This window comes from Apium graveolens, chromosome 4 (genome assembly GCF_009905375.1).
Source record: "Apium graveolens cultivar Ventura chromosome 4, ASM990537v1, whole genome shotgun sequence".
Taxonomy (NCBI): Eukaryota; Viridiplantae; Streptophyta; class Magnoliopsida; order Apiales; family Apiaceae; genus Apium; species Apium graveolens.
Genome location: NC_133650.1, coordinates 136,503,824 through 136,528,114, shown reverse-complemented (window position 1 = coordinate 136,528,114; position 24,291 = coordinate 136,503,824). Strand labels below are relative to the sequence as shown.

General features: G+C 35.6%; 2 protein-coding genes across 2 annotated transcripts; one reads left to right on the top strand and one right to left on the bottom strand.

Moving 5' to 3' along the window:
* The first annotated feature begins 1,227 nt into the window (after positions 1–1,227).
* Positions 1,228–3,604, top strand: LOC141720157 (uncharacterized). Its single transcript, XM_074522514.1, has 2 exons — positions 1,228–1,419; positions 1,608–3,604. The coding sequence occupies exon 2, from the start codon at positions 1,672–1,674 to the stop codon at positions 3,457–3,459; it is 1,788 nt and encodes a 595-aa protein (XP_074378615.1). The 5' UTR covers positions 1,228–1,419; positions 1,608–1,671; the 3' UTR covers positions 3,460–3,604.
* Positions 3,605–5,402: 1,798 nt separating this feature from the next.
* Positions 5,403–23,611, bottom strand: LOC141720156 (DNA mismatch repair protein MLH1). Its single transcript, XM_074522513.1, has 16 exons — positions 23,257–23,611; positions 22,980–23,152; positions 22,813–22,885; positions 16,026–16,160; positions 15,673–15,883; positions 15,106–15,254; positions 13,580–13,678; positions 12,166–12,241; positions 11,953–12,085; positions 10,800–10,894; positions 10,608–10,716; positions 9,684–9,843; positions 8,659–8,820; positions 7,827–7,992; positions 6,960–7,123; positions 5,403–5,546 (listed from the first exon to the last, which is right to left on the bottom strand). The coding sequence occupies exons 1-16, from the start codon at positions 23,497–23,499 to the stop codon at positions 5,502–5,504; spliced, it is 2,193 nt and encodes a 730-aa protein (XP_074378614.1). The 5' UTR covers positions 23,500–23,611; the 3' UTR covers positions 5,403–5,501.
* Positions 23,612–24,291: the final 680 nt, after the last annotated feature.

The window sequence follows — 24,291 nt, the reverse complement described above, 5'->3', positions numbered from 1 at the left end:
GTGTCAGACTCGGGACTTGACCAATGTCAAGTCACTATCACCAGCTATGTGAGTTCCCTTGGTCGTTGACATTCACTAGATTAGCCGTTGGCGGGTTGATGTAGTTAGTCGTTGATGTTGTAATTTCACTTGGCAGTTGGTGGCTCATTTTCACTTAATCAGAACTACATAACATCAAGTATTTACAGCTAGGCACTCTATGACATCAAGTATTTACAGTTAGGCACCCTATTCTAGATTATCCATTGATTCAACATGACTTCTAAATGAATAACATCATTGTTATCCATAACAAATAATCTCGCAGAAAAATGTTACAAAAATCTCATCAGTTGATGGACAACTCCTTCAACGGCTATCCCTTAGGATGGCTAACCGTTGAATGTTACAGTCTGTCTTAACATAATTAGGTTTGATTCCATATACAGTCTGTCTTAACATAATTAGGTTTGATTCCATAAGCAGGTACTTCCGTTTTAACAAAAATCTTGACCAAAGCGTGTAATTTTCCTTTAACAAAAATAGTAAAAGAGACAATAATGATGACATTAATAACATAGATGGGGACAAGATGGAGAATAAGATGACGAAGATCTGATCGGAAGGAGAAAACATATTCAAGTTACTGATTAAAGAGCACGATTCTGAACGAGAAAACTGAATTAAATGGCTGATTGAAGCGAACGATTCAAAACGAGAAAATTGATTCAAGTGGCTGATTGAAGCGAACGATTCTGTTTTTTTTTTTTTTTGCAAACTCACGGTTTGAGTATATATGGTGAGTTTTTGGGAGGATTTTAGAGTTTAATTAGAATATTGCTGGAATTAGGATATTATAAATTGATAGGATTTGTTTTCATTATTGGGAGATATTAAAGTTGTTGATCAAGTCCTGTAATATGTGTATATATATATATAATTATTATGAATGAGAATGTATAACCTCCATAAAATAATAAAGTTAACTAATTATTATTTTATATCATTAAAAATAAATTAAAAAATTTACGTGAAATGTTAATTAGTTGCATAGTCAATGTAGTAACCTATCATAAAAGAAAGAAAATATATTTCGAAAACCCAAATACCAAAAAATCATAAATATTTTGTTCTTTAATAATAAAAATCTATAATAATAATTTATTTTTTAAATAATCAAAGCATTATTATTTAATATTTTTGAAAATTTGACAAAGTTGTAACTATAAGAATATGATTAAACGGAAATGAAGTATTTGGTTTAGGTCGAATGTGGGAGTTTCTCACAGTTTGAGATTTGGGGCAAGATTTTGTTGAATTAGGGTTTCAAATTTTTAGGAACTTCGATAACGTAATATTACAGATTGACTGCTGGATTTTTCTCAATTTCGTAATTGAATCCTGCTCTCTAGATTTCAAGCAATCTCATCTCACCCGAAGGTATATCATATGTGTGTGTATGTATCTTTCTTGAAAATGTTTAAGTGTTTGATTCTGTAAAAACCCAAGTTGGGTTTTACTCGTTTAGTGATATGAATAATGCAGTTAAAGGTTTAATTTTGAGTGATCTTAATATGCACATTTTTTGCTTTTGTATTCAATATTGTTATAATAATTGGTATTTTTAGGTGAATCTTATAATTGGATGAATGTGCTGGTTAAGTAAGGTGGCTTTGTGGTTATAAGTTTCTTATGGCTGAACAGTGTTTATCTTTAGTAGTACCAGAGACTCCTCTTACCTTGGCAGACAATACTTTGGTTATTGGTCGAGAATTCCCGGATGTTGAAACTTGTAGAAGAACTTTGAAAGATATTGCTATAGCTTTGCATTTTGATCTTAGGATTGTAAAGTCTGATCGTAGTCGCTTTATTGCTAAATGTTCTAAAGAAGGTTGTCCTTGGCGTGTCCATGTGGCAAAGTGTCCAGGTGTTCCCACATTTTCTATTAGAACGCTTATTGATGAACATACGTGTGAAGGAGTTCAGAATCTTCACCATCAGCAGGCGTCTGTAGGTTGGGTTGCGAGGTCTGTGGAAGATAGAATCAGGAACAATCCGCAGTATAAGCCCAAGGAGATTCTTCAAGATATACAAGATCAGCATGGGGTTGCGGTGTCGTATATGCAAGCTTGGCGTGGGAAGGAGCGTAGCATGGCTGCACTTCACGGGACGTTTGAAGAAGGGTATGGACTTCTTGCTGGGTATTGTGAACAGTTAAGGAAGGCAAATCCCGGGAGCATAGCAACAGTGTATGCCACTGGAGATAACTGCTTCCAGCGTGTTTTTATTTCTTACCAAGCATCAATCTACGGGTTTTTAAATGCTTGTAGACCACTTTTGGAAATTGATAGAGCACATCTTAAAGGAAAGTATTTAGGTGCGTTGCTTTGTGCTGCAGCCATTGATGCTGATGATGCATTATTTCCATTAGCAATTGCTGTTGTGGATGTTGAGAGTGATGAAAATTGGATGTGGTTCATGTCAGAACTCCGGAAGCTTCTTGGTGTAAATACTGATAGCATGCCTAGGTTGACCATATTGTCGGAAAGACAAAGAGGGATAGTGGAGGCAGTAGAGACTCATTTCCCAAGTGCATTCCATGGTTTTTGTCTACGGTATGTTAGTGAGAATTTCCGGGATACTTTTAAAAATCCAAAGCTTGTGAATATTTTTTGGAATGCAGTGTATTCACTCACACCAATTGAATTTGAAAGCAAAATTTCTGAGATGGTGGATATTTTGCAAGATGTAATACCATGGTTTCGACAATTTCCGCCACAATTGTGGGCAGTAGCATATTTTGAAGGGGTGCGGTATGGGCACTTCACTCTTGGGGTCACTGAATTGTTATATAATTGGGCTCTCGAAGGTCATGAGCTTCCTATTGTACAGATGATGGAACACATCCGCCATCAGTTGACATCATGGTTCAATGATCGACGTGCCATGAGCATGAGGTGGAATTCTGTTCTTGTACCATCTGCCGAGAAACATATTCAAGAGGCAATTGCAGATGCTCCTTGTTATCAAGTACTTCGTGCAAATGAAATCGAGTTTGAGATTGTATCCACTGAGCGGACTAACATAGTGGATATTCAAGCACGAGTATGTTCATGCCATCGCTGGCAACTCTATGGTCTTCCTTGTGCCCATGCTGCTGCTGCACTTATTTCCTGTGGGCAGAACGCGCAATTATTCGCAGATCATTGTTTCACAGTTCACAGTTACCGGGAAACCTACTCGCAAATAATATTTCCAATTCCAGATAAATGCATGTGGAAAGAACTTGGTGATGGCACAGAAGGATGCGGAGTCTCACTCGATAACGCAATACGAGCTCCTAAAATACGTCGACCTCCAGGAAGGCCAAAGAAGAAGGTTCTTCGTGTAGAGAGTTTAAAACGCCCAAAGAGGGTTGTTCAATGTGGTCGATGTCGTATGCTAGGTCATTCTCAGAAAAAATGCACACTGCCAGTATGATCTTCAGATGGTATTAAATTTTATTTAATTCTCTGTTTCTTTGTGTTGAAATCCTGCAGTCCTACAATGTTCTTTTGTGCGAAGTGACAGTTTAGTTTCCAAAAAAAATCTCTTATTGGGCTGCTTTAGTATTGCATGTTTCAAACTATGAAGCATTTTAGTATGAACTTATCAAGGCTTTTCAATCTTTAACGGGTTGTCTCTTTATATATAATAAACCTCAATAAGACAATATAATTCGGACTAGAGAATTTTTTTTCATTTATTAAGATTAAAAAAAATAATAGCATTATAATATAACCTCGGTTAATGAATATTCAATAAATGAACGATTTCTTGTCTCACCATAGTAATCATAATGTTATTGTAACCTTGATAAAAGAATAAAATTATCTTGTACACTCTTCAGTTTAAATGTATTATGTTGGAGACGGAAAAATGTTCATTGAGCGATGGTATATAATATTTATTATTTGGGGTGATGTACTGGCATAACGCCTTGCTACAGTAATATTCTTATACTTGATGATTGATTACTCTTCAGGTTCACTGTGTCCGTAGATATCTTACTACTAAGCAGAATAGTCAATGAAATAATTTCGTTGTATCAAAAATCTAGCTTCCAAACAAATCTCTAGACCCAATATGCCTGCCTACAAGGCTACAACCCAGGAAAAAGTATCAAGGAGCTGGAACCGGGTACTACAAAAGCAATTGTTATATCTCATTTAGTGCGTGTTTGGTTAATCTTAAAATAATTAATTTATAATTTAAAATGAAGAATTAACTTAAAAGTGATAAATAAATGAACACTTATAAGTATAAGTGTTTGGATAATTTACTTATAAGTCAAAAATTTTTTAACTTAAATGAACTAAAATAATTAATTTTTAAATATAATTGTCTCAATTCATAAATTTTAAATTAAATTAACATTTAAAACATATAATTTAAAATTAAAGTTAATAAAAATGGAAAAATTTCAAAACAAGTTGAAAAAAGTACGTCGTTACCAACATTTCAGTTATCACCTTATAAGTTACAAATTCAACTTATAAATTGGGTCGACAAACACTCGTCGATAAGTTGTTACGGGCTTATAAGCCAAAAATAACTTATAAGTGAGGACACAAACAGACCCTTATTTCTATATATTTTTCTTTTTGGTAAGTGCCATTCAATTCTATATATTTTAAAACTTATCAAAAATAATAAAATTTTTATCATATAAAAATTAACTACAACCACATATATACACTACTTTTTTTCCACTATATTAACTTTATACATTAAAAATCTTGAATTATCCTGCCACTTTACCCATATTTCTTACTTTTCATTACAATATTTAAATTTTTTAAAACTCCATGCTAAAATCATACGTATATAAAAGGAAGTATCATTTATCTCTTTACAAGAGAAGACAGGTGTATATGAAAATAAAGAAAAATAGGTTAGATTCTTGTTTGTTAAACTTGAAAATTCTATCTTACCACCCACCTGCAATCTTCGTCTAAAGGAGTGTACCAGCAAGAATTATTACAATGTAAACCTTAAATGATAATACAGTTAATGATGCAAACATTAAATAATTATGAAAGATCAGGCAACTATATTTTACTTAATTTTGGGCCAAAAAAACTGTATAAAAGTCAAATAAAGGGTGTTGGTCGAGGTTAAAAGTTTAAGACTTCAAGCTAACGTTAAAGTGAGTTAACTCTTCCCCGACCTGTCGTGGATTTAAATCCTTACTTCCCTCCTGTCTATTAAGGAGAAACAAACTTATGTTTAATATTATTCACTTCTCGGTTACCTGGTATTATTATATTTTACTTATGCATCATGTTCGTTGAGCTTAATTTTATTTTATATTTTTTTGCATGCTACGAAAGTACATTTCAAAGTTTAAACCAGTTAGTACATATACCAAACTAAAATACATATCAATAAAGGGTATGCAAAATTTTATAGACAAAAATAGTTTAGTCCGCAGAGCTGGCAAATTTGTACATTTTGTAAATTGTAATGTAGAGTTGGTGATGTCAGCATCGCTCAAATATCTTGAATAGTTTCTCCAACGAAGCTACCTATAAGATTATAAACGCAAATAAGTTTCTCAAACCAAATATTTATAACAAATAATTATAGACAAAGTACCGCAGAGAGCAAGAGACGGGGAGCCAGCACAATTGAACTCAGTAATAAAGTTAATGTGAATGGGTAGAAGAAGCTAATGAATACACTACCATTTTTACTTGCACGGTAAGGTATTACATATTCCTGCCTGCTTTTTGATGAAATCTATATTCCGATACTTTCCAGCTTGAGATTTCACGACTTTCAAGTAAACTTGTAAAATATGGATATTAAACCCGGAACTATTTATGGACAAACCACTACTAACTATAGGTATAATATAGAAAACAATAATTACAGCTTCCAAAACAAAAGATCATATCAATACATTTTTTTTCCAAATTTGCCACAGTGACATGCGAATTTAACTCTTGCCTAATATTGGTATAAAATACATTTACTAAACCATAAATTTATCCAAGTGCTAGGGAACATCGGGAGAAGTGTTCCAGAATTATATTGTTACACTGTTTCCGAACTTTACAAGTTACCTCAGTAAAAGATCCGACTGCCAACACCCTACCGGATTTCTCAAAATTGGCACCAAAGGTTGGTGGCAGAAGATGGTTATCGTCAAGGGCTACCGTGATTATTTATTGAGTTTTAACACTTTGGTCCAATATTAGGAAAACATCATACCTCCCTACCCATTATGTTTGTCCTATGTACAACTTGGCCCTTTAGGTTTGTACTTTGGTACAATATGACCTTTCTTAAAATTTATATCTGTTATATCATAGCTAGTTTTAGGCATTTTGGTTGAAATTATAATCACTGTATTTGAAACGGGTGAAAAATAATTGAATCAGATCTTTGTCTTTCCTGTCCATAAAACAAAAGATTTGACAATTGTGCAAAGAGACTTTAAAACATAAAAACTGAAACTCTCAGTTTTCTGGACGAAGTCAGCCGAAATTTATGACTGCAGTGGGGGTAAAATTGGAATAAATTGAAAAATGGGTCGGTGTGTGCAAAGTCCAAACTTAAGAGGCACAAATTTTTTTTAAGGGTTATGTGTCCATTTGGACAAACTCGAAAGACCAGTGTGTTAATAACCCTCACTTTATCAAGCATACCATCATGTTCAATGCTGCATGAATACCCATATTAGTCACTATACGCACCAGTACTAATATTTAAAGCTTACCATTTTCTATCCTACTTTCTGTCCTATTTCCAACTTTCATTCAATCTTATTGGCTTATCTTGCCTTGGCAGTAGCATAGAAATCTAAAACATTGAGGCAGTAATAAAGCATATATGACGCCCAGGAGGTACTATTTAATATATAAGCTTAATACATCGTAATCAAGAACAAATCTTAATTGTCCAAGGAAATGAATTGCGCAATACTAATTGATTACCTGGACAAATGTCCCATTTGTGACCATCGAAGTCGGGGGATTGAAGAAAAGTTTCATGGAAGGAAATAAGACATGTTGTATTATCCATTCACGCTGTGCCCAGGCATTCTCAGCTTCTGAAAGCAGCTCATGCTCAATATCATCCCCCATCTCACCACTATCACCTGTATATTAGAATATTATATATACAACAAAAAAAATTGCATACTTTTCTTTGGGTAATTATCATGTTTAAATATACTTCACAGCTCATAGTTAATGCATAATATGAACTAAATGTGTATGTTAATGCTAAACAGTTGATATGTCATCTATAGTTTATCTCTTATGCTGTGCTCCCAAGTTTTTTATGAAGGAAGAGAACGGAAGAGAAGAGAAGCAAAAAAAATTCTTTAAGATGTGCCAAGTTATTTCTTGTAAATGAGAGAAAACTTTAAAAATATTGATTTGGAGGAATATATATTGAAAAGGATGTGAGAGCTTCTCCCCAAATCATCCCATTTTTGGGAAGAAACTTTTGGGTGGAAAATTTTAAAAAATTTCTCTCTCAATTTTTTCTCTTCTCTCCTAAAAAAACTCGGGAGCACGACTATGAAGGAAAATTATAAAAGTTTATTTTCCGTTCTTTTCTTTTCTCTCCTGATTTGAACTCGGGAGCACAACGTTAATACTTAGCAGCCAGTTAAACAAGATTCACATTTAGGCGTCAGATGGGCATTATTTGTGCATATCAACATGTCCCGACTCCTAAACGTAACGATTATATATGCTAAGACTCCATACTAATGCCTCGAAGGTCGAAGCTCTATATAAATAACTAAAAGATAGCATTGGATATATACTTATACACATGAAAAATAGTGTTACCACAGGTTGTTGCGTTTGGTTCTCCAGAACTGCTGGATGGTTTCCTCTTGTAAAATTGTAAACCTTCATCAGTTGGGTTTGGCAAAAGAGGAGGATGCATGGCGTAGAAGTTTCCTAGAGCAGCTGCAATTGTTTGAAAGCAGGTTTTCTCATCGTCCCATTCAACCTATTAAAGATAAAATGGTTCAGTTTTGCATAATTAAATAACAGAACAACTAGGGGGGATAATAATTATCAGAGCTCAGAAACAGCAAGATACTAAACATATATCAAATCCTATACATCCTGTTCATCGCACTATATACAAGTCAATATAGGATGGTTCGTAACCAACTCATACCAATAGCAGCAGAGACGGAGGCAAGGGGTGGCCGGCGGGTGCGGCCGCCACCCCAAACTCCGGTATAATCATTAAATTAGTATTAAAATTTATAAAAAAAAATTACAAATTTATATATTTAGTAGTAAAAAAAATTATTTTTAATTTTCGCCCCCTCAAAAATATATAATTTTTTGAATTTAGTACTAATATTAATGATATTTACAATAGTTATGAATTTAGATACAAAAATTAAAGTATATATTGTATATTAAAATTGTTAAAAATATTATTTATTAATTTATTTAATATATAATAAATTAAAAATATATATTAATTATTCTGGAAAAAAATTCGCCACCCCAAACCTCGACTTCTGGCTCCGTCCCTGAATAGCAGTGACCAGCAGATCTGGGACTATATACACACCGACACAGACAGTGCGAAGGTTTGTGTAAATAAGAAATGGAATTAGAGTATATCAATAACTCAAAAATTAAAAAAGAAGCTTACGTCGTTGGCCAAACATAATAAAAATTCTGGGACACGGTCCATTTCAGGTGTGTACTGATCAAGTATAACAGGGAGTCTCCCCAAGTTACCCTCTGCATCAACATGAATGCAGAAATATTCATCTAGCAACTCTGACTGTTTCTTGAGCAGATCCGTGTTCATCTGCAAAAAGATAAAAGAGATGTGACACTGCAAAGAGCAAAATTTATATCCTGAATAGTATAAAATTATAAACACTTAACCACCAAAGGGATAGTCAGGAACTGCTTAACAAATTTAATACCGCGGTAATAATAGTTTTAATTTAAGGAAACGGAGAGTTGGCATGACAATAAACATGAAGCCTACACATAAAGATATATGTGACCAACATTACTCTTAGAGTTTTCAAACAGAAGATTAAAACTGCTATATTTTTTTAATGACATAAGACAAACAAATGAAGGATGAATGTGTTGCTAAATAAAAGAGAAATATAGTTTTCTAATCTATTGACAAGCTGGAGAATTCATATGAAATTAGGGTGTGGGTGCAGTAGGAACTGTTTCTTTATCTTCGTCAATAGAACTAGAACTTTACCCATGATCTCAAACAGAAAAAGATCCTCAGCCCTACATCATGCCTGCTAAAAAATGTTGACACAATTATTACAAATGTTCTAGACTTCAATTTAAATGTCTAAGAGCCCGTCTGGCGTAGGGTGTAATGTTAATATAAATGTTCAATGATGATATGCATACTTTATATAATGATTGTGTTAAATTGATAGAACCCATATGTACTCAATGAGGCAATAAATTATATTGCATGTCGGAAAGTAAAACAAAATACTTATATATATATATATATTACAGCGGAAAAAGTTGCATGTGAAGACAAAATACAAATAAAATTATCTTGCAAATGAAGTGGCACAAAGACGGTATAACGTAAGAACGGGAGATTAAGATTACATGTTAATTGAGAGTTATTGTGTCTATTACTCTATTTTAATAAAATAAGAGAAGCAAACTTAAATATATTACTTCAGCAATATTTTTATTGAAATCATCAGTTTCATCAGCATCCAAGTTCTCCTCCTTCAGTGCTAGCATTATTAACTCCGGCAGGGGAGCTGGCTCACTTAGTTGTATAGCATTAAAATGTGCAAAACGACGCAAAACTTGCTGATACATAAGCTCTTTGCTGTAAAAACAAAAAAGGTTACAACCCAAGCTTATTCAATAAAAAACATGTATTTTATGTTTCCAATTTAAAACCAAATGATCCATAAACCAATTTGCATCAAAGAGTAGCACACCAAAAATTAACTTAATAAGTATCAGTAGATTTAGGAAGATATAAATTTGAACAATCTGAAATTACATAAGCCATCTAAGGAGGGGGGGGGGGGGGGTAGGAGAGCATTCATTTAAAAAATTATGTAATTCTTTAACATAGAATATAAAAATAGATACTACATCTCGTGTAGATGCAAAGTTTTTTCGAATCCGTGGCAACTTCCAGGACAAAAAAAATCATTATGGCACCCAGCCACTGCATCCATTTGGCGCCCACCATGAGTTCTATCAATGTAAAATAAGTGAATATCATTGCTAGTCAATTGAATTAATTACCTTGTTTACCCTTTCCTTCCCGAATTGGAAGCCATATATATATTATAAGAGAGACGTGTTATATATACATATATATATATATATATGTTTTAAACAATTTTCACTTTTTTCGAAAAGTCTTAAATGCACAAAAATGAAGAAGAAAAGAAAACAGGAGGATAAAATTTGTGACAAGCCAAAGGGCATACAATAAAAAGAACCACTCTAATATATGGCAACACCGTATGTACAGAAGCATACCAAGAATGTGAAATTAACTCACACAGCAACCAACATACATAATTGTAATAAAGTCAACTTAAATCATTATGCATGATAAGCTGGTCATGTCACCTCAAGTTCACAACATTAGCAAGATATAGGTGAGTGTTATGCTGAAGCAAAGCATATACATCATCTGCCATTCCAATATATGTGCAGTGCTTTACGATATCCAAAAGACCTACATCAATACAATCAGCAGATACAATTCAATAAGATATCCATTAGGAAAAGTGATGATTTGGTTCCATGATTCAAACATACCAGAATGGCAGCGATGATTGACATCATCAAGGAGCTTCTGGACGCTAGTAAGATCAGCAGTTTCCCTTGGGTTTCTTCTTTGTCTGACCAAAGACCTGTCACTATAATTATATTACCATTTTTCTATTGATAAAAATGTAAGCTCACAACTTTCATGACTAGCCACACTTATTGGGATACCAGTATCTTTACTTAAATCAACATACGAGTTCAATGCAAAACCAGAAAACGGCCACCAAGTTCATGTTTACATTTATATAAGATAACAGGTTCTATTATTGACAACAAAAATATATGATGTGGACCAGATGAGCTAATTCAAAATGACATAGAAGATGGTACGTGGAAAATATGGAACAGAAGAGTAACTTGTAGGCATATTAAAAGTTTTACAAGCGATTGCCCAAGATACTCATAAATACACATCAGCATAAAGTGAAACAAGGCATATTAATGCCAAAAAAACCTTGAACAAGTAGGTAAAATTTCTGGCAAAATAAGCACCTCCTAAGAGTCAGCCTATCATTTGCATAGCAAAACCCCTTACATATAGGTATAAATTCTTCACATGAGAAGATGAATTCAATAGCATCAACAATGCTTAAACAAGCCACATATTACAGGCGAGCTATAAAATAGTAAAATAACAAGACTGCGTTATCAAAGAGTAAAATTACCAATTTGGCAGAAAAATAAAGCAATATTTAATCTCAACTCCTCTCTTCTATCCTACTACCTCATCTTCCAGCCAAATTCTCCAATATTGGCCGAACACAAATTTGTGTTTAATTGTAGAACATCTATGTTTAACGTGTAAAAAAATAAGATCAAGGTCCAATAAGCAACATGTCTATTTGTAAATCAACCTAAATTAATGTGTCATTAGCCTATAAATATTCATCTTAATATTTTAATTCTATGTGTGGTGGCTCTACTAATTTGTTATCTCCATTCAATCAGTTTTACTTAATTTTTAGTCCTGCAGATCGACTACTTGAGTTTCAACAAACCCCAAGTACTTGAAGTTAAATTCAATGGTAGTATAAGTGTATAACCAAGTTGTCATAGAAAGAACTAAAAAAATATCCATGTATGCAAGTGCAGTCATTTGGCAGCAATACATATGTTGAAACCTGTAATAGAAGGATCATACCTAACAGTGGCTAAAATATTATTCCTTTGAACATGGACAGGGGATTTAACTTGCATGTAGGCATGAAGCCTTCCAGCAGGATCCTGTGAATTTGTTCGTACAATCTTATGTGGTAGTTTTGGCACTTTGAATCCTGTAAATTTAGGATATTAAAGTGGCTCTTTCATTGTCGATCACATAATATTCGTTTGTGAAACTACGAAGATATCATACCTGAGGATGAGGTTGAGGGAATATTAGGCGAAGCTTGGCTTGCTGTCACAGGACTGGATAGGGATGGATCTACTGTCTATCTCAAGAACAAAGAATTTGCATATTAAAATTAAAAGAAGGTATAAAAATGCAATTTTATAAATAGAGGCACGCACCAAGCTAAAGGAGTAATTCAGGGTAAGAAGCACTGTGGATCACAGAGAGAGAAATATAATGAAGTACAACTGATCAAATATCCTCAAGCTATGGCTCAAAGAAAAGTGCACAGATAAAAAAGCTGGTATATCATAACATATGTAGGCAAAAACGTGGGATGAGAAGGAAGACGGGAGGGATAATACCTACTTAAGTTATTTATCAATGCAATAGTTTACCTATACTATAAAATTGAAGGAAATTGGAGATCTTTGGTAGTTGGTCACTTGAACTCTGGGCCAATAATAATTGCATTAGAAAATGGGATTTGTTGAACTGTTTGGTCTTTCAATAATTGGGTTAAAAAATATAATTCATTCAAAACAATGGGATTTTATAAATAGGACATTAGATAGTATATAAAAGGATTAAAAATGGTCTTTTAAACTAGAATTTTAGATAATATAACGGCATCCGACATGATGTACTTTTCAGTAATATTTCAAATATTATATATAGAAATTTCCACACTACTATTAAAACCGAACTATAGATCTTCGGTGAAGGGTGGGTAAATTTAACCAGTTGGCCTGTAATTTTTGGTTAAAGAAAGTGATTTTATTTTCAAATTACTCTTAATTGGGTAATAATATATAGGTTAGATACTAACATAACTGGTTTAATAATATAGTTGAGCTAAAAATTGACTTTTAAAAACAAATAGGAAAATTGGATCATAAAAAGTATATTACTACATTATTACTTTCATAATTTTTAAAACATTAACTTTCTTATATTTATAAATACAGAAGCATGGTTCTGTATGCTTGTACCTATAGATAGCAGAACATGAACTTCATTTTATACAGACTTAATAGTGACAGACTGACAGTCTATGCTCGACAATTTGCACTAGAGTTGCAACTTTATTAGGTTAAAACCGTTTGCACACATATTTGTGCAGTGATGTGATAATGCACTATATACGGGGGGAGGGGGCAAGGAGCATAATCGCTCCGTGGTACAAAAGGTCGTTTAAAATTAAATTAGGGTTCCAAGATGAGAACCATCAACTCTTGTACATGTAAAAGACTAACTTAAACATTCCATATATTCTAAGCACAGAACCTTTTAGTCGTAGCAAAGGAAACTCATGGCTTTTCGTGGTCCTTGTTTATTGATTAATGCAATTAAAGTACTAAAGGCATAAAACAGATAATTTAGCCTATAAAAATTCACCACCAGTGGTTATGTACTTTGAGGATAGACTACAGTATACCTGTTCTTGAAATGTCCTTTCCTCATTGGTGTTTCTCAATTTTGATTCCACCACTGCTTGTATCTTTTCAATAATAACTTCTTGATTTAGAAGGCTGACCTGCATTATAGTTGCATATTAGCTATGATCAAAACATAAGAGAAAATCTTAATCCAATTACTGATGCAAGACACGATCAGACATGGCCAAGTTATAATAACCTCAGCAGAGTGGCTCTAAAAAGTTCAGAGCAGATCAAAGATACCTTAAGTTCAATGAATATCTAAACTGAATGTCCTACAAGATAGCAAAAATGTAACTAGGAAAGTTAAGTACCAAAGTCAAGATAATCTCATTCACATATTAGTTTTGCTGCTTCCTGGATACAAGAGGAAATTTGGAACACCTGTTAGAAGTAACTACTCCTACTCCCTCAAAATATAATCCCAATAAATGATAAAGAACAGATGTTATGTAAGTTTCAAGGCAAATAAGAGAAGAATTTTTTTTTGAATGTAGAAAGTATGAAGAGAGCCTAGCATTATAAACGAATATCCGTCTTATTCTATTACAATGAGCTAAAAATGCAGCACAGTTTCCTTTCACTGTTGTCTTTCCTTGACAGGGTACCTTAATATGTCATAGAAAAGATACTGATGTTTGGATTCTTTAGAAAACTAAACTAGGCAGCACATCCAGCTAAAATTAAAGATAAAACAATCCCTCTATGATATTGAACAGCATCATCCTGTGTACCTCAATAAAATATTATCTGTTGCAATACGCAGAACTTTAGACTGAGGTTTGCATTTCGGGTGTATTAACAAATTGTAGAAGATTTGTAGAACAACATAAACTCGCAGATTGAGATACATGAAAACATTTCTTAGCTCTCGATCAATGAATTAACACGCTACAGCTAATAAGTAATAGCTAAGACCACTCTATACTAATTTCATGAATTAAATGAAAACGCATCAGAAAATACTATAAACAAATTTAATGTCTAACAATATATTTGAAACAACCCAGCCCAAACAAACTATATCAGATGGAAAATAATATAGAACTTTCTGAAGCTTGGTTTGGGCATTAAAGAATCAAAATTAACGAATTTACAAATATCCAACAGTCAGTAGGGAAAGTTGACTTATCTTAGCTATCCAAAGCAATATAAGTTTGCACCACTGTTAAATAGGTGCTCTTGTGTGGACAAAATGAGGAAAGTAATTATATTTTATAAACCGATAAAGCGAATTTTGAGTCATCATATATCATGATACATATAATGCTCAGTCACATTACAAGGATTCAGGTACTTCCCAAATACTGAATTAGAGATAATGCCACTAGTAAGTAAAATTTAATTGATGCCATGAAGTTTATCTGCTGCAATGTCACCTTGTCCACATCCCAAAATCTTCCAAACAAAGTCATGAGTAGAACCAGTAATAAAATGTTATTCTCAGAAAGCAGTTCTATTTACCAGAAAGTCCAACCTTATAACGTAATATAAATATCACAAAAAAAAATCAGAAGCAACTTGCCTCTCTCTTTGTTGGATGTACGTTCACATCAACATGCTCAGAAGGCAACACGATTGACATATATATGAAAGGTTTTGATGCTTTAGGCAAGGTTGCAGAATAAACAATTTCAACAGCCCTCTTCAGAGCACCACACTCAACTAATCTATCTGTAAATGAAAGAATAGAAAATGACTTAATAGGCAATAGCCCCTTGCAACTAATCTAAAATGTTATGATTAAAGATCAGGAGGTAAAAAATTGAAGACTAGATCAAGGCATGTATCAAAAAAATTTAGTCTCAGCCAAAAAAATAACTAATATTTCCACGAAATTGGTCGCTTTGGTAATTATAGAGCTACAATAAACAGGATGAGGGTATCAACAGGCAACAATTCTATCAGGCATTGGAGGCATTTAAGTGACTAGGATCAACGCAAATGTTAGAATATCTGTGCAGGCATAGAAAGAGCAAGCCAGAAGATGAAGTAAAATCACTTTGATGTAGCCTTTAGAGTTTAATCTCCAATAGAAATGAGGAAAAAAATGCTTATTAATCAGAATACTAAATGTGAATATTTTACATACCATTGATGAAAAGTACCATAGTTATCTTCCTCGCGATATAATTCGAATCTGAAATCAGACCGTGCATTTCAAAAACTGAACTCGATAAATCATCATCAGAAGCTTCTATTGCTATCAGATTCTGTGCAACTGACACCCCATAAACAGATCTAATTGCATCAATCTTAGAGGATGAGGCTACTGAGTGAACATCTGCTCTGGGTGCGCCATGCTGAGAATAATAAAATTTAATGCATGGTAATGTTACATCATATTAATTGACCAAGAAAACCGCTAATTAATTGCAACAATAAATTACGATTTAGAACAATCGAAATGGAATCAGAAATATGGAAACGGTAGAAAGTACAAACCTTTCTGCATGAAAAGCTCACATTTATGTAATGAATGGCAAAACGACTTAGCAGATCTACAATTTTGGGATAATCATCACCAGAGTTCTGGAGTGTTTTCTTTCGGGCAGTCATGTTGTAAAACAAATTCTCAATCTGATGCAAAAAAAAACATGAAACATATCTATAAAGTCTCTGCAAGGAACAAGAACCAGCAGCCTTTAAAGTTTACATATACCAGGAGAAAAAAGACTAAGGGAAAAGAAGACAAGTAAAAGAATAAGACGAGGGGCAACTAAGTCTTTTACACTGAAAGGGTAGTTTCGGTAATGTACAAGAAAGAGAAGAATATAGAGAGAGTACTGTTAGAAGATAGGGGGAAAGGAATTATTGGTGTAGTAACATCAGGAGAGACCTTAACCTCTCGAAAGTTAAGGGTAGCCGCTGTTAGGGTTTATGTCTATTCCATGCAATTAATGTACGAGTTCTTTTGAAATTAATATTATATTGAGTCTGTCTTCGTCATTATCAGTGTGCATCTGTTATTTTGTGTTGCTTCATAGATAAACTCTAGCAAATTGGTATCAGAGCAGTAGATCTAATCTAGGGGAGATATGGGTGCACCACCAACCAATCAACATCGTACTGAACTTCTGGAACAAGGTTTGGCGGAGCTAAGGTCAACCATGGCGGAACAGATAACTATAGTGGTAAATGCAGCCACACAAGACATGCAAAAGACACTGATTGAGCAACTCACACTATCTATGGAACAATCAACACAGCGATTGGAAGCAAGAATAGCGAGATCCAGAGAACAACAAGATGTGCTGATGAATGTACTCAAAGATGAACAAGAAAAATTTCAAGAGGAGATGCGCTCTTCCATTTCCGCTCTTAAAGCAACTGAAATAGTACAAGGGGAAGCAACTAAACACTCCCAAGCAAGAAGTAAATCTGGGTTTAATTTTGGGGAAGGAGGTGAGTCAGGTAGACCCGAGTGCTATGGAGTCGGGTCGGGTCGAAGTGGCCCATATGGGTCTGGCCGTGTGGGTGGGTATGAGGAGCGAGCTGCTGGTATGTTTGGGGGACAGTCATCTCAAGGGTACAATGGAGCCTCGAATTGGAGGTTTAAGAAGTTAGACTTACCGACTTTTGATGGTGAAAATCCGGATGGTTGGATACTTAGAGCTGAATGATTCTTTAATTTCTATAAATTAACTGAGGAGGAGCAGTTGGAAGCAGCAGTAGTAGCATTTGATGGAGATGCTCTCCTATGGTATCAATGGGAGAATAGGAGGCGCCCTATAAGGGGTTGGCCAGAATTAAAGAGGATCTTGTTGCAGCAATTTCGGCCTACATCAGCGGGGAGTTTGCATGAACAGTGGTTAAACCACCAACAAGAGGCCGGGGTTGTGGAATATCGGAGGAGGTTTATAGAGTTAATGGCACCGTTAGTTGGAGTACTGGAAGAAATATCAAAAATGCAGTATATTAATGGGCTTAAAGATGAGATAAAGGCAGAATTGAGGCTACTGGGGCCGCGAAACTTGGACCATGCCATGGACCTATAGCTGAAAATCGAGGAGAAGCTGAAATTTGGAATAGAAGCTCGTAACAAGGCCAAAGGAAGCACCATATCTGGTGGGACGAAAGGTATGTATGGTCCATCCAGTCATAGTTATTTTTCGCAGATATATAATTGTCCAAACACAGCCTCTACAGATCACAAATTCACAACCGGATCCTTTAGCCCTTCTAGGACACCATCAATTGTTTCTCAGTACACCACTTAATCACTCACGAGCTCAAGGAACTCAAACCAATTACCTATAGCGAAACCAGTTGGAGAGATAAGGCGTTCAAGTGACAAAGAATGGCAAAGTAAACTGGAGAAAGGGTTGTGTTTTAGATGTGATGATAAATGGCATATCGGGCACCGTTGTAGGAAAAAAGAGTTAAGTGTATTGTTATCTCAGGATGAAGAAGAAGACGAGGATATCCCGTTGTCAAGTCCTTGTGAGGAAAAAGGACCAAATATATACCGTGATCCAGGACAACCTGAGATTTCGTTGAACTCGGTAATGGGCCTGACCAGTCCTAAAACCATTAAAATGCTTGGTAGTATACGAGGAGAACAAGTTGTAGTGATGATTGATCCGGGAGCCACACACAATTTTGTGTCGGAAGAGACTGTTAAGAAATTAGGGATCCCCGTCAGTCCAACAAAAGCATTTGGAGTATCTTTAGGGACAGGGGAGTCAGTTTAGGGGCAAGGAGAATGTAAACAAGTGGGAGAGTGGATACAGGGAATAGAAATTGTGGAGGACTTCTTACCGTTTAAGTTAGGAAATTCTGATTTAATTTTGCGAATTCAGTGGCTTGAAAAATTGGGAACCATGAGTACAAACTGGAAAACTCAAACTCTTCGTTTCCAAGTACAAGGTGAAACAATGACTTCGAAGGGGGGTCCTTCATTGGGCGGGACGATGATTTCACTTAAAGCAATGTTTCGTACACTGAGAAAAACAGGTTCAGGATTTTTGGTGGAACTTAATTCTAGGGGAAACAAAGCGAAGCATTGGCAACAAGAGGAGAGCAGGTGCAAGCACCACACTATGTAGCACCAATTCTAAAGCATCATGATCAGGTTTTTAATATGCCTGCAGGGTTATCTCCTGAAAGAGAGTATTCTCATGCTATCAATTTGCAAGAGGGTACAAATCCAGTTTCGGTAAGACCATACCGTTATCCACAAATACAAAAAAATGAGATTGAGCATTTGATCCAAGATATGTTGAAGGCAAAAATTATTCAAGTGTCCAGAATTCCTTTTTCAAATCCTGTAATTTTGGTTAAAAAGAAAGACGGATCATGGCGTTTCTGTGTAGACTACCGTGCGATGAACAAGGTCACCATCCTGATAAATATCCTATCCCGGTAATTGATGAGCTCTTGGACGAATTACATGATGCAACAATTTTCTCTAAGTCGGATCTCAAATCAGGGTACCATCAGATTAGAATGAAAGAAACGAATATACACAAGACCGCTTTTCGCACTCACGAGGGTCATTATGAATTCCTCATAATGCCATTCGGTTTAACAAATGGACCAGCCACTTTTCAGGCCATAATGAACAAAGTGTTTAAGCCGTTTTTGAGACGATTTGTGTTAGTTTTTTTTTGACGATATCCTTGTATATAGTGCTACTGTTGAGGCACATAAAGAACACCTCTCCCTGGTCCTAGAAACACTAAGTCAGCAGCAGCTGTATGCAAATTACAAGTGTGATTTTGGTCGGTCTGAGGTGGCGTATTTAGGTCATGTGATTTCATTTCAAGGAGTAGCACCATAGGGGTGTACACGGTTCGGGTTGGTCGGGTTACGAGATGTTATCAACCCAGCCCGATTTAATCGGGTTTGTAAATTTTCAAACCAACCAATAAAATATAAATTTATAATCCAACCCATTTAAAGTACTTCGGTTCGGATTGGTTCGAATCGATTTGTTCGGGTTAATAAATAAATAATTTTTTTATCGAACATTAAATAAACTGAAAATAAAAGTCATGCAACAATGCAAAACCAAACCCTCAAGCATGAACGACGCATTTAACAGAGTAACAGACTACCACAAATAAGTTAAGTGTCGAACTAATGCACAGAAAATGTAACTAACTTCCGGGGCAACCTTTAGACCTAAGGCTGAGTGGGGGACTACTCTTAGATAAACGGGCTATGTATTGTAATGGGTCGAAGAGGTGTATGGAAAATAATAACATCTTAGTGAATATATAATTTTTAATCGAGTTGGATTGGTTCGGTTTGAATAAATCAAAACCCATACCCAATCCATTTAAATCGGGTTTACTGTTTTCCAATCCAAATATGTTCGGTTTAAAAAAATTCGGTTTGGATCTGGTGAAATAAGCTCGGTTTGGTCGGTTTAACCCAAACCGTATACATCCCTGAGTAGCAGTAGATAAAGAAAAAGTCAAGGCTATGATCGATTGGCCATTACCGACTAACTTAAAAGAACTGCGGGGTTTCCTCGAACTAACGGGGTACTACCGAAAATTTATAAAAGGGTATGCCAAGATAGCCTTACCAGTTACCATTGATTGATCTGTTAAAAAAAGATAATTTTGGGTGGAATATGGCAGCGACAACAGCTTTTAAGAAGCTGAAACAGGCCCTAACGTCAGCAACTATCCTCGCAATGCCAAATTTCAAGTTGCCATTCACGGTAGAAACAGATGCCTCCAGTTTTGAGTTGGGTGCAGTATTATTACAAAAAGGTCATCCAATAGCTTTTTATAGCAGCAAGTTGGGCCCTAGGGCACGTTTAAAATCAATTTATGAAAATGAGTTGATGGCGATAGTATTATCGGTTATGAAATGGAGACACTATTTATTGGGTCGGAAGTTTACCATCAAAACGGATCAACAAAGCTTGAAGTTTCTGTTAGAACGTGAAATTGGAACGGAATATCAGCATTGGATGAGCAAGTTAATGGGATTTACTTTTGAAATTCAATATCAGCCAGGACCGTCAAATCAGCTGGCAGATGCACTGTCCCGAGAGTTTCCGGTCAAGGGAGAAATGGGAGCTATGATTTCCACACATGGGGCTTCCTGAGACCGGGTACAACAGCATATCCAAACTGATCCTTTTCTACTGAAATTAAAGGCTGACATTTTGCATAATGAGACGCCTCCGGAAGGATTTACCTTAGAGCATGATATAATTAAGTACAAGGGTCGTATTGTATTGCCAAAAGGGTGCCCTTTTATTCAAATAATTATGGAAGAGTATCACGATTCTGTCATTGGGGGACATGCAGGAGAATTAAAAACGTATCAAAGAATTGCAGTCGAGTGATTCTGGCCTGGCATGAGGAAGATGATTTCTGCATACATTCAGGCTTGTACTATTTGTCAACAGAATAAAACGTCCACTTTAAAACCTGCTGGGCTACTGCAACCCCTACCAGTTCCTACCAAAGTGTGGGATGAAATTTCACTAGACTTTATCGAGGGATTACCCAAATCCCAGGGTTTTGACACTATCTTCGTGGTGGTAGATAGGCTCACCAAATACGGACACTTTATTGCGTTGAAGCACTATTTAATGCTCAATCTATAGCAGGTGTGTTTGTAAAAGAAATTGTTCGGTTGCATGGTTTTCCCACATCAATAGTGTCTGATCGAGACAGAATTTTTCTTAGCTTATTTTGGAAGGAAATATTTCGCTTACAAGGGACACAACTGAATCGCAGTACAGCATATCATCCAGAGTCTGATGGACAAAAAGAAGTAGTAAACAAAGCTCTCGAGACTTATTTAAGATGTTTTAATGTAAAACCAAAAACATGGGCGAGATGGTTGGCCTGGGCTGAGTACAGTTATAATAAAGCCACCCACACCTCCACTGCATTTTCTCCTTTCAAAGCCTTGTATGGAAAAGATCCCATACCTCTCATTCGAGGTGCAGCAACAGCCACGGGGTGAGTAGCATCGAAGAGCAGTTGGTAGAACGAGATGCGATTCTAAATGAACTTCGGTTCAATTTGCTGCAAGCTCAACAAAATGAAGACACGAGAAGATAAAAAGAGGAGGGAAGTGGAATTTAATGTGGGTGATTGGGTTTATTTAAAACTCCAACCCTATAGACAAGTGTCTCTGGCAAAACGTCCACTTGAGAAGCTAGCAGCACGCTTTTACGGACCCTTTGAAATCTGTGGACGCATCAGGAAGGTAGCATACAAATTGGCTCTTCCAGAAACTGCTAAGTTACATCTCGTGTTTCATGTATCCCAGTTGAAACAGGCTGTAGGTAACACCAAGACAGAGACAACTATTCCAGAAGCAATAACAGATGATTTAACTTTGACTGCACAACCTGAAGCCATATTAGGAGTTTGAAATTCTGAGCAGGGCAACTCCACTACAGTTGAAGTGTTGGTTAGATGGGCTGGAATGGACAGTTTTGATCAAAGTTTTCCCATGTTTCACCTTGAGGACAAGGTGGCTCTTTGGGAGGAGGGTATTGCAAGGAACAAGAACCAGCAGCCTATAAAGTTTACATATACCAGGAGAAAAAAGACTAAGGGAACAGAAGACAAGTAAAAGAATAAGACGAGGGGCAACTAAGTCTTTTACACTGAAAGGGTAGTTTCGGTAATGTACAAGAAAGAGAAGAATATAGAGAGAGTACTGACACTGTTAGAAGATGGGGGGGGGGAATTATTGGTGTAGTAACATCTGGAGAGACCTTAACCTCTCGAAAGTTAAGGGTAGCCGCTGTTAGGGTTTATGTCTATTCCATGCAATTAATGTGCGAGTTCTTTTGAAATTAATATTATATTGGATCTGTCTTCGTCATTATCAGTGTGCATCTGTGTTATTTTGTGTTGCTTCATAGATAAACTCCAGCAGTCTCATACAGTTTTCTATAGTAACAATATCTTTACAAAGCTACATAAAGTGAAATTAGTAACAGGAATTCTGAAGTTAACAAGAATGTATTGTTTAGTCAATCCAAAACTCATAGCACTCCGTGTGATTAGAAAAAGGTAACAAGGGTTGTGCAACTTGTGTGTAATTTCTAAAATTTATAAACATGTGCGCCAATCCAATCTATATAACAGCAAAGCGTTCCACTGTTCTCCACAAGCTACTTTATAAAATCCTCAAATTGATATGAAAGAACTCAAAAGCATGAAAAAGATTATGAATATAGATCCCTAAAATTAGATAAAAACAGATAAGTGAGAAAATGGCAAAGCCAAACATAGATCCTCACCATTATCTGAGTCCCCTTTACTGCAGCACATGCTTTAGGTTCATGCTCCATCACACCGTCTCTATATGATGCCCTTTTAGCACAAAAAAAACATGAGGTTACAGTACAATGGTGAGGAAGTTGCGAAAAGATGCATCAAACATAAAAAAGCGATGAATAGTCCATGCCTGTAACCATGCAATTGGCCTGGAGTAATGGTGGTGACGGTGACATGGCTTACATACGTCATACTGGCCAACGCCTCTCCTCTAAAACCCATAGACTTAATAGAATGTAGATCTTCAAATGTAGAGAGTTTCGACGTCGTGTGCCTCTCACATAAAATCGGCAAGTCCTCATACTATATATATACATCATTACTCGAATGGAATCGCCAATTTGTGCACAATCACATATCTTATCGAGATTAATAATGAATGGTGAAATTAGAGTGAGTATGCTTACTCGAATGCCGTGACCGTCATCAGAGACTTGAATGAGTTTCAGGCCGCCGTCCTTAACGACGACGTTGATGGAAGTAGAAGAAGCATCAAGACTGTTCTCAACTAGCTCTTTAATGGCGGAAACAGGGCGCTGAATCACTTCACCGGCGGCGATTCGATTCACGACTGACTCGTCTAAACGCTGGATCCTGGGTGCCTCTTTCACTGCATTATCTTCTCCGTCTGTTTCCATTTCCACCGCCATTGTTTCGCTTTCGCGCCAATTTCTTGGGATTTCGTCGTGCTTTTTTTATTTTATCTGTGTTGCTTAAACTCGGGTCGGGTCCTTTAAGAAAATCAACGAAGTGTTTGCGGATCTAACTCAGGAATGCGCAAAACCATTATCCAGACTTTAAAAAACTCAATTTTTTAAAAAACGGATCTTTAAAAAACTCAATTTTTTTAAAAACGGATCTGGTGGGAGGGGGCTTTTTAAAAAATATAAAGTCCGTTTTAGGCCCGTGGGACGGACCGGGTCGGGCCGAACCGGATTTTAACCGGGTTTTTTATCTATATATTAAAAATTATTTTAATATTTTATAATTCGAATTATGAGTAGTTTAAATACCGGAGAAAGTAATATCTTCATGTATTAGATAGAATAGTTTAGACACCGAAATAAATAATTATTTTTTAATATAAAATATATTTAATCATATATACCTTAATTGTTTCTAATATTATAATATAATATTTTAAAAAACATAAAAAATATTGTATATTGTCAAATTTTATAGAAAAAATTCTTTTTTTAATCGGGCTTTTCAAAAAAACTCGGGCTTTTTCCGGGCCGAACCGGGATTTATCCGGCATTTTTTAGATCTGAACTTTTATCTGGGCTTTTATCCGAATTTTTCGGGTTTCGAACCAGGCTGGATTTTCGAGAAAAAAAAGGTCCGTTTAAGACCCGCGGGTCAGGTCGAACCGAGCCGGGTTTTTTTTCGCATCGGGCTTTTTGAGCTTTTTTCCGGATCGGATTGGATTTCGGATTTCGAAT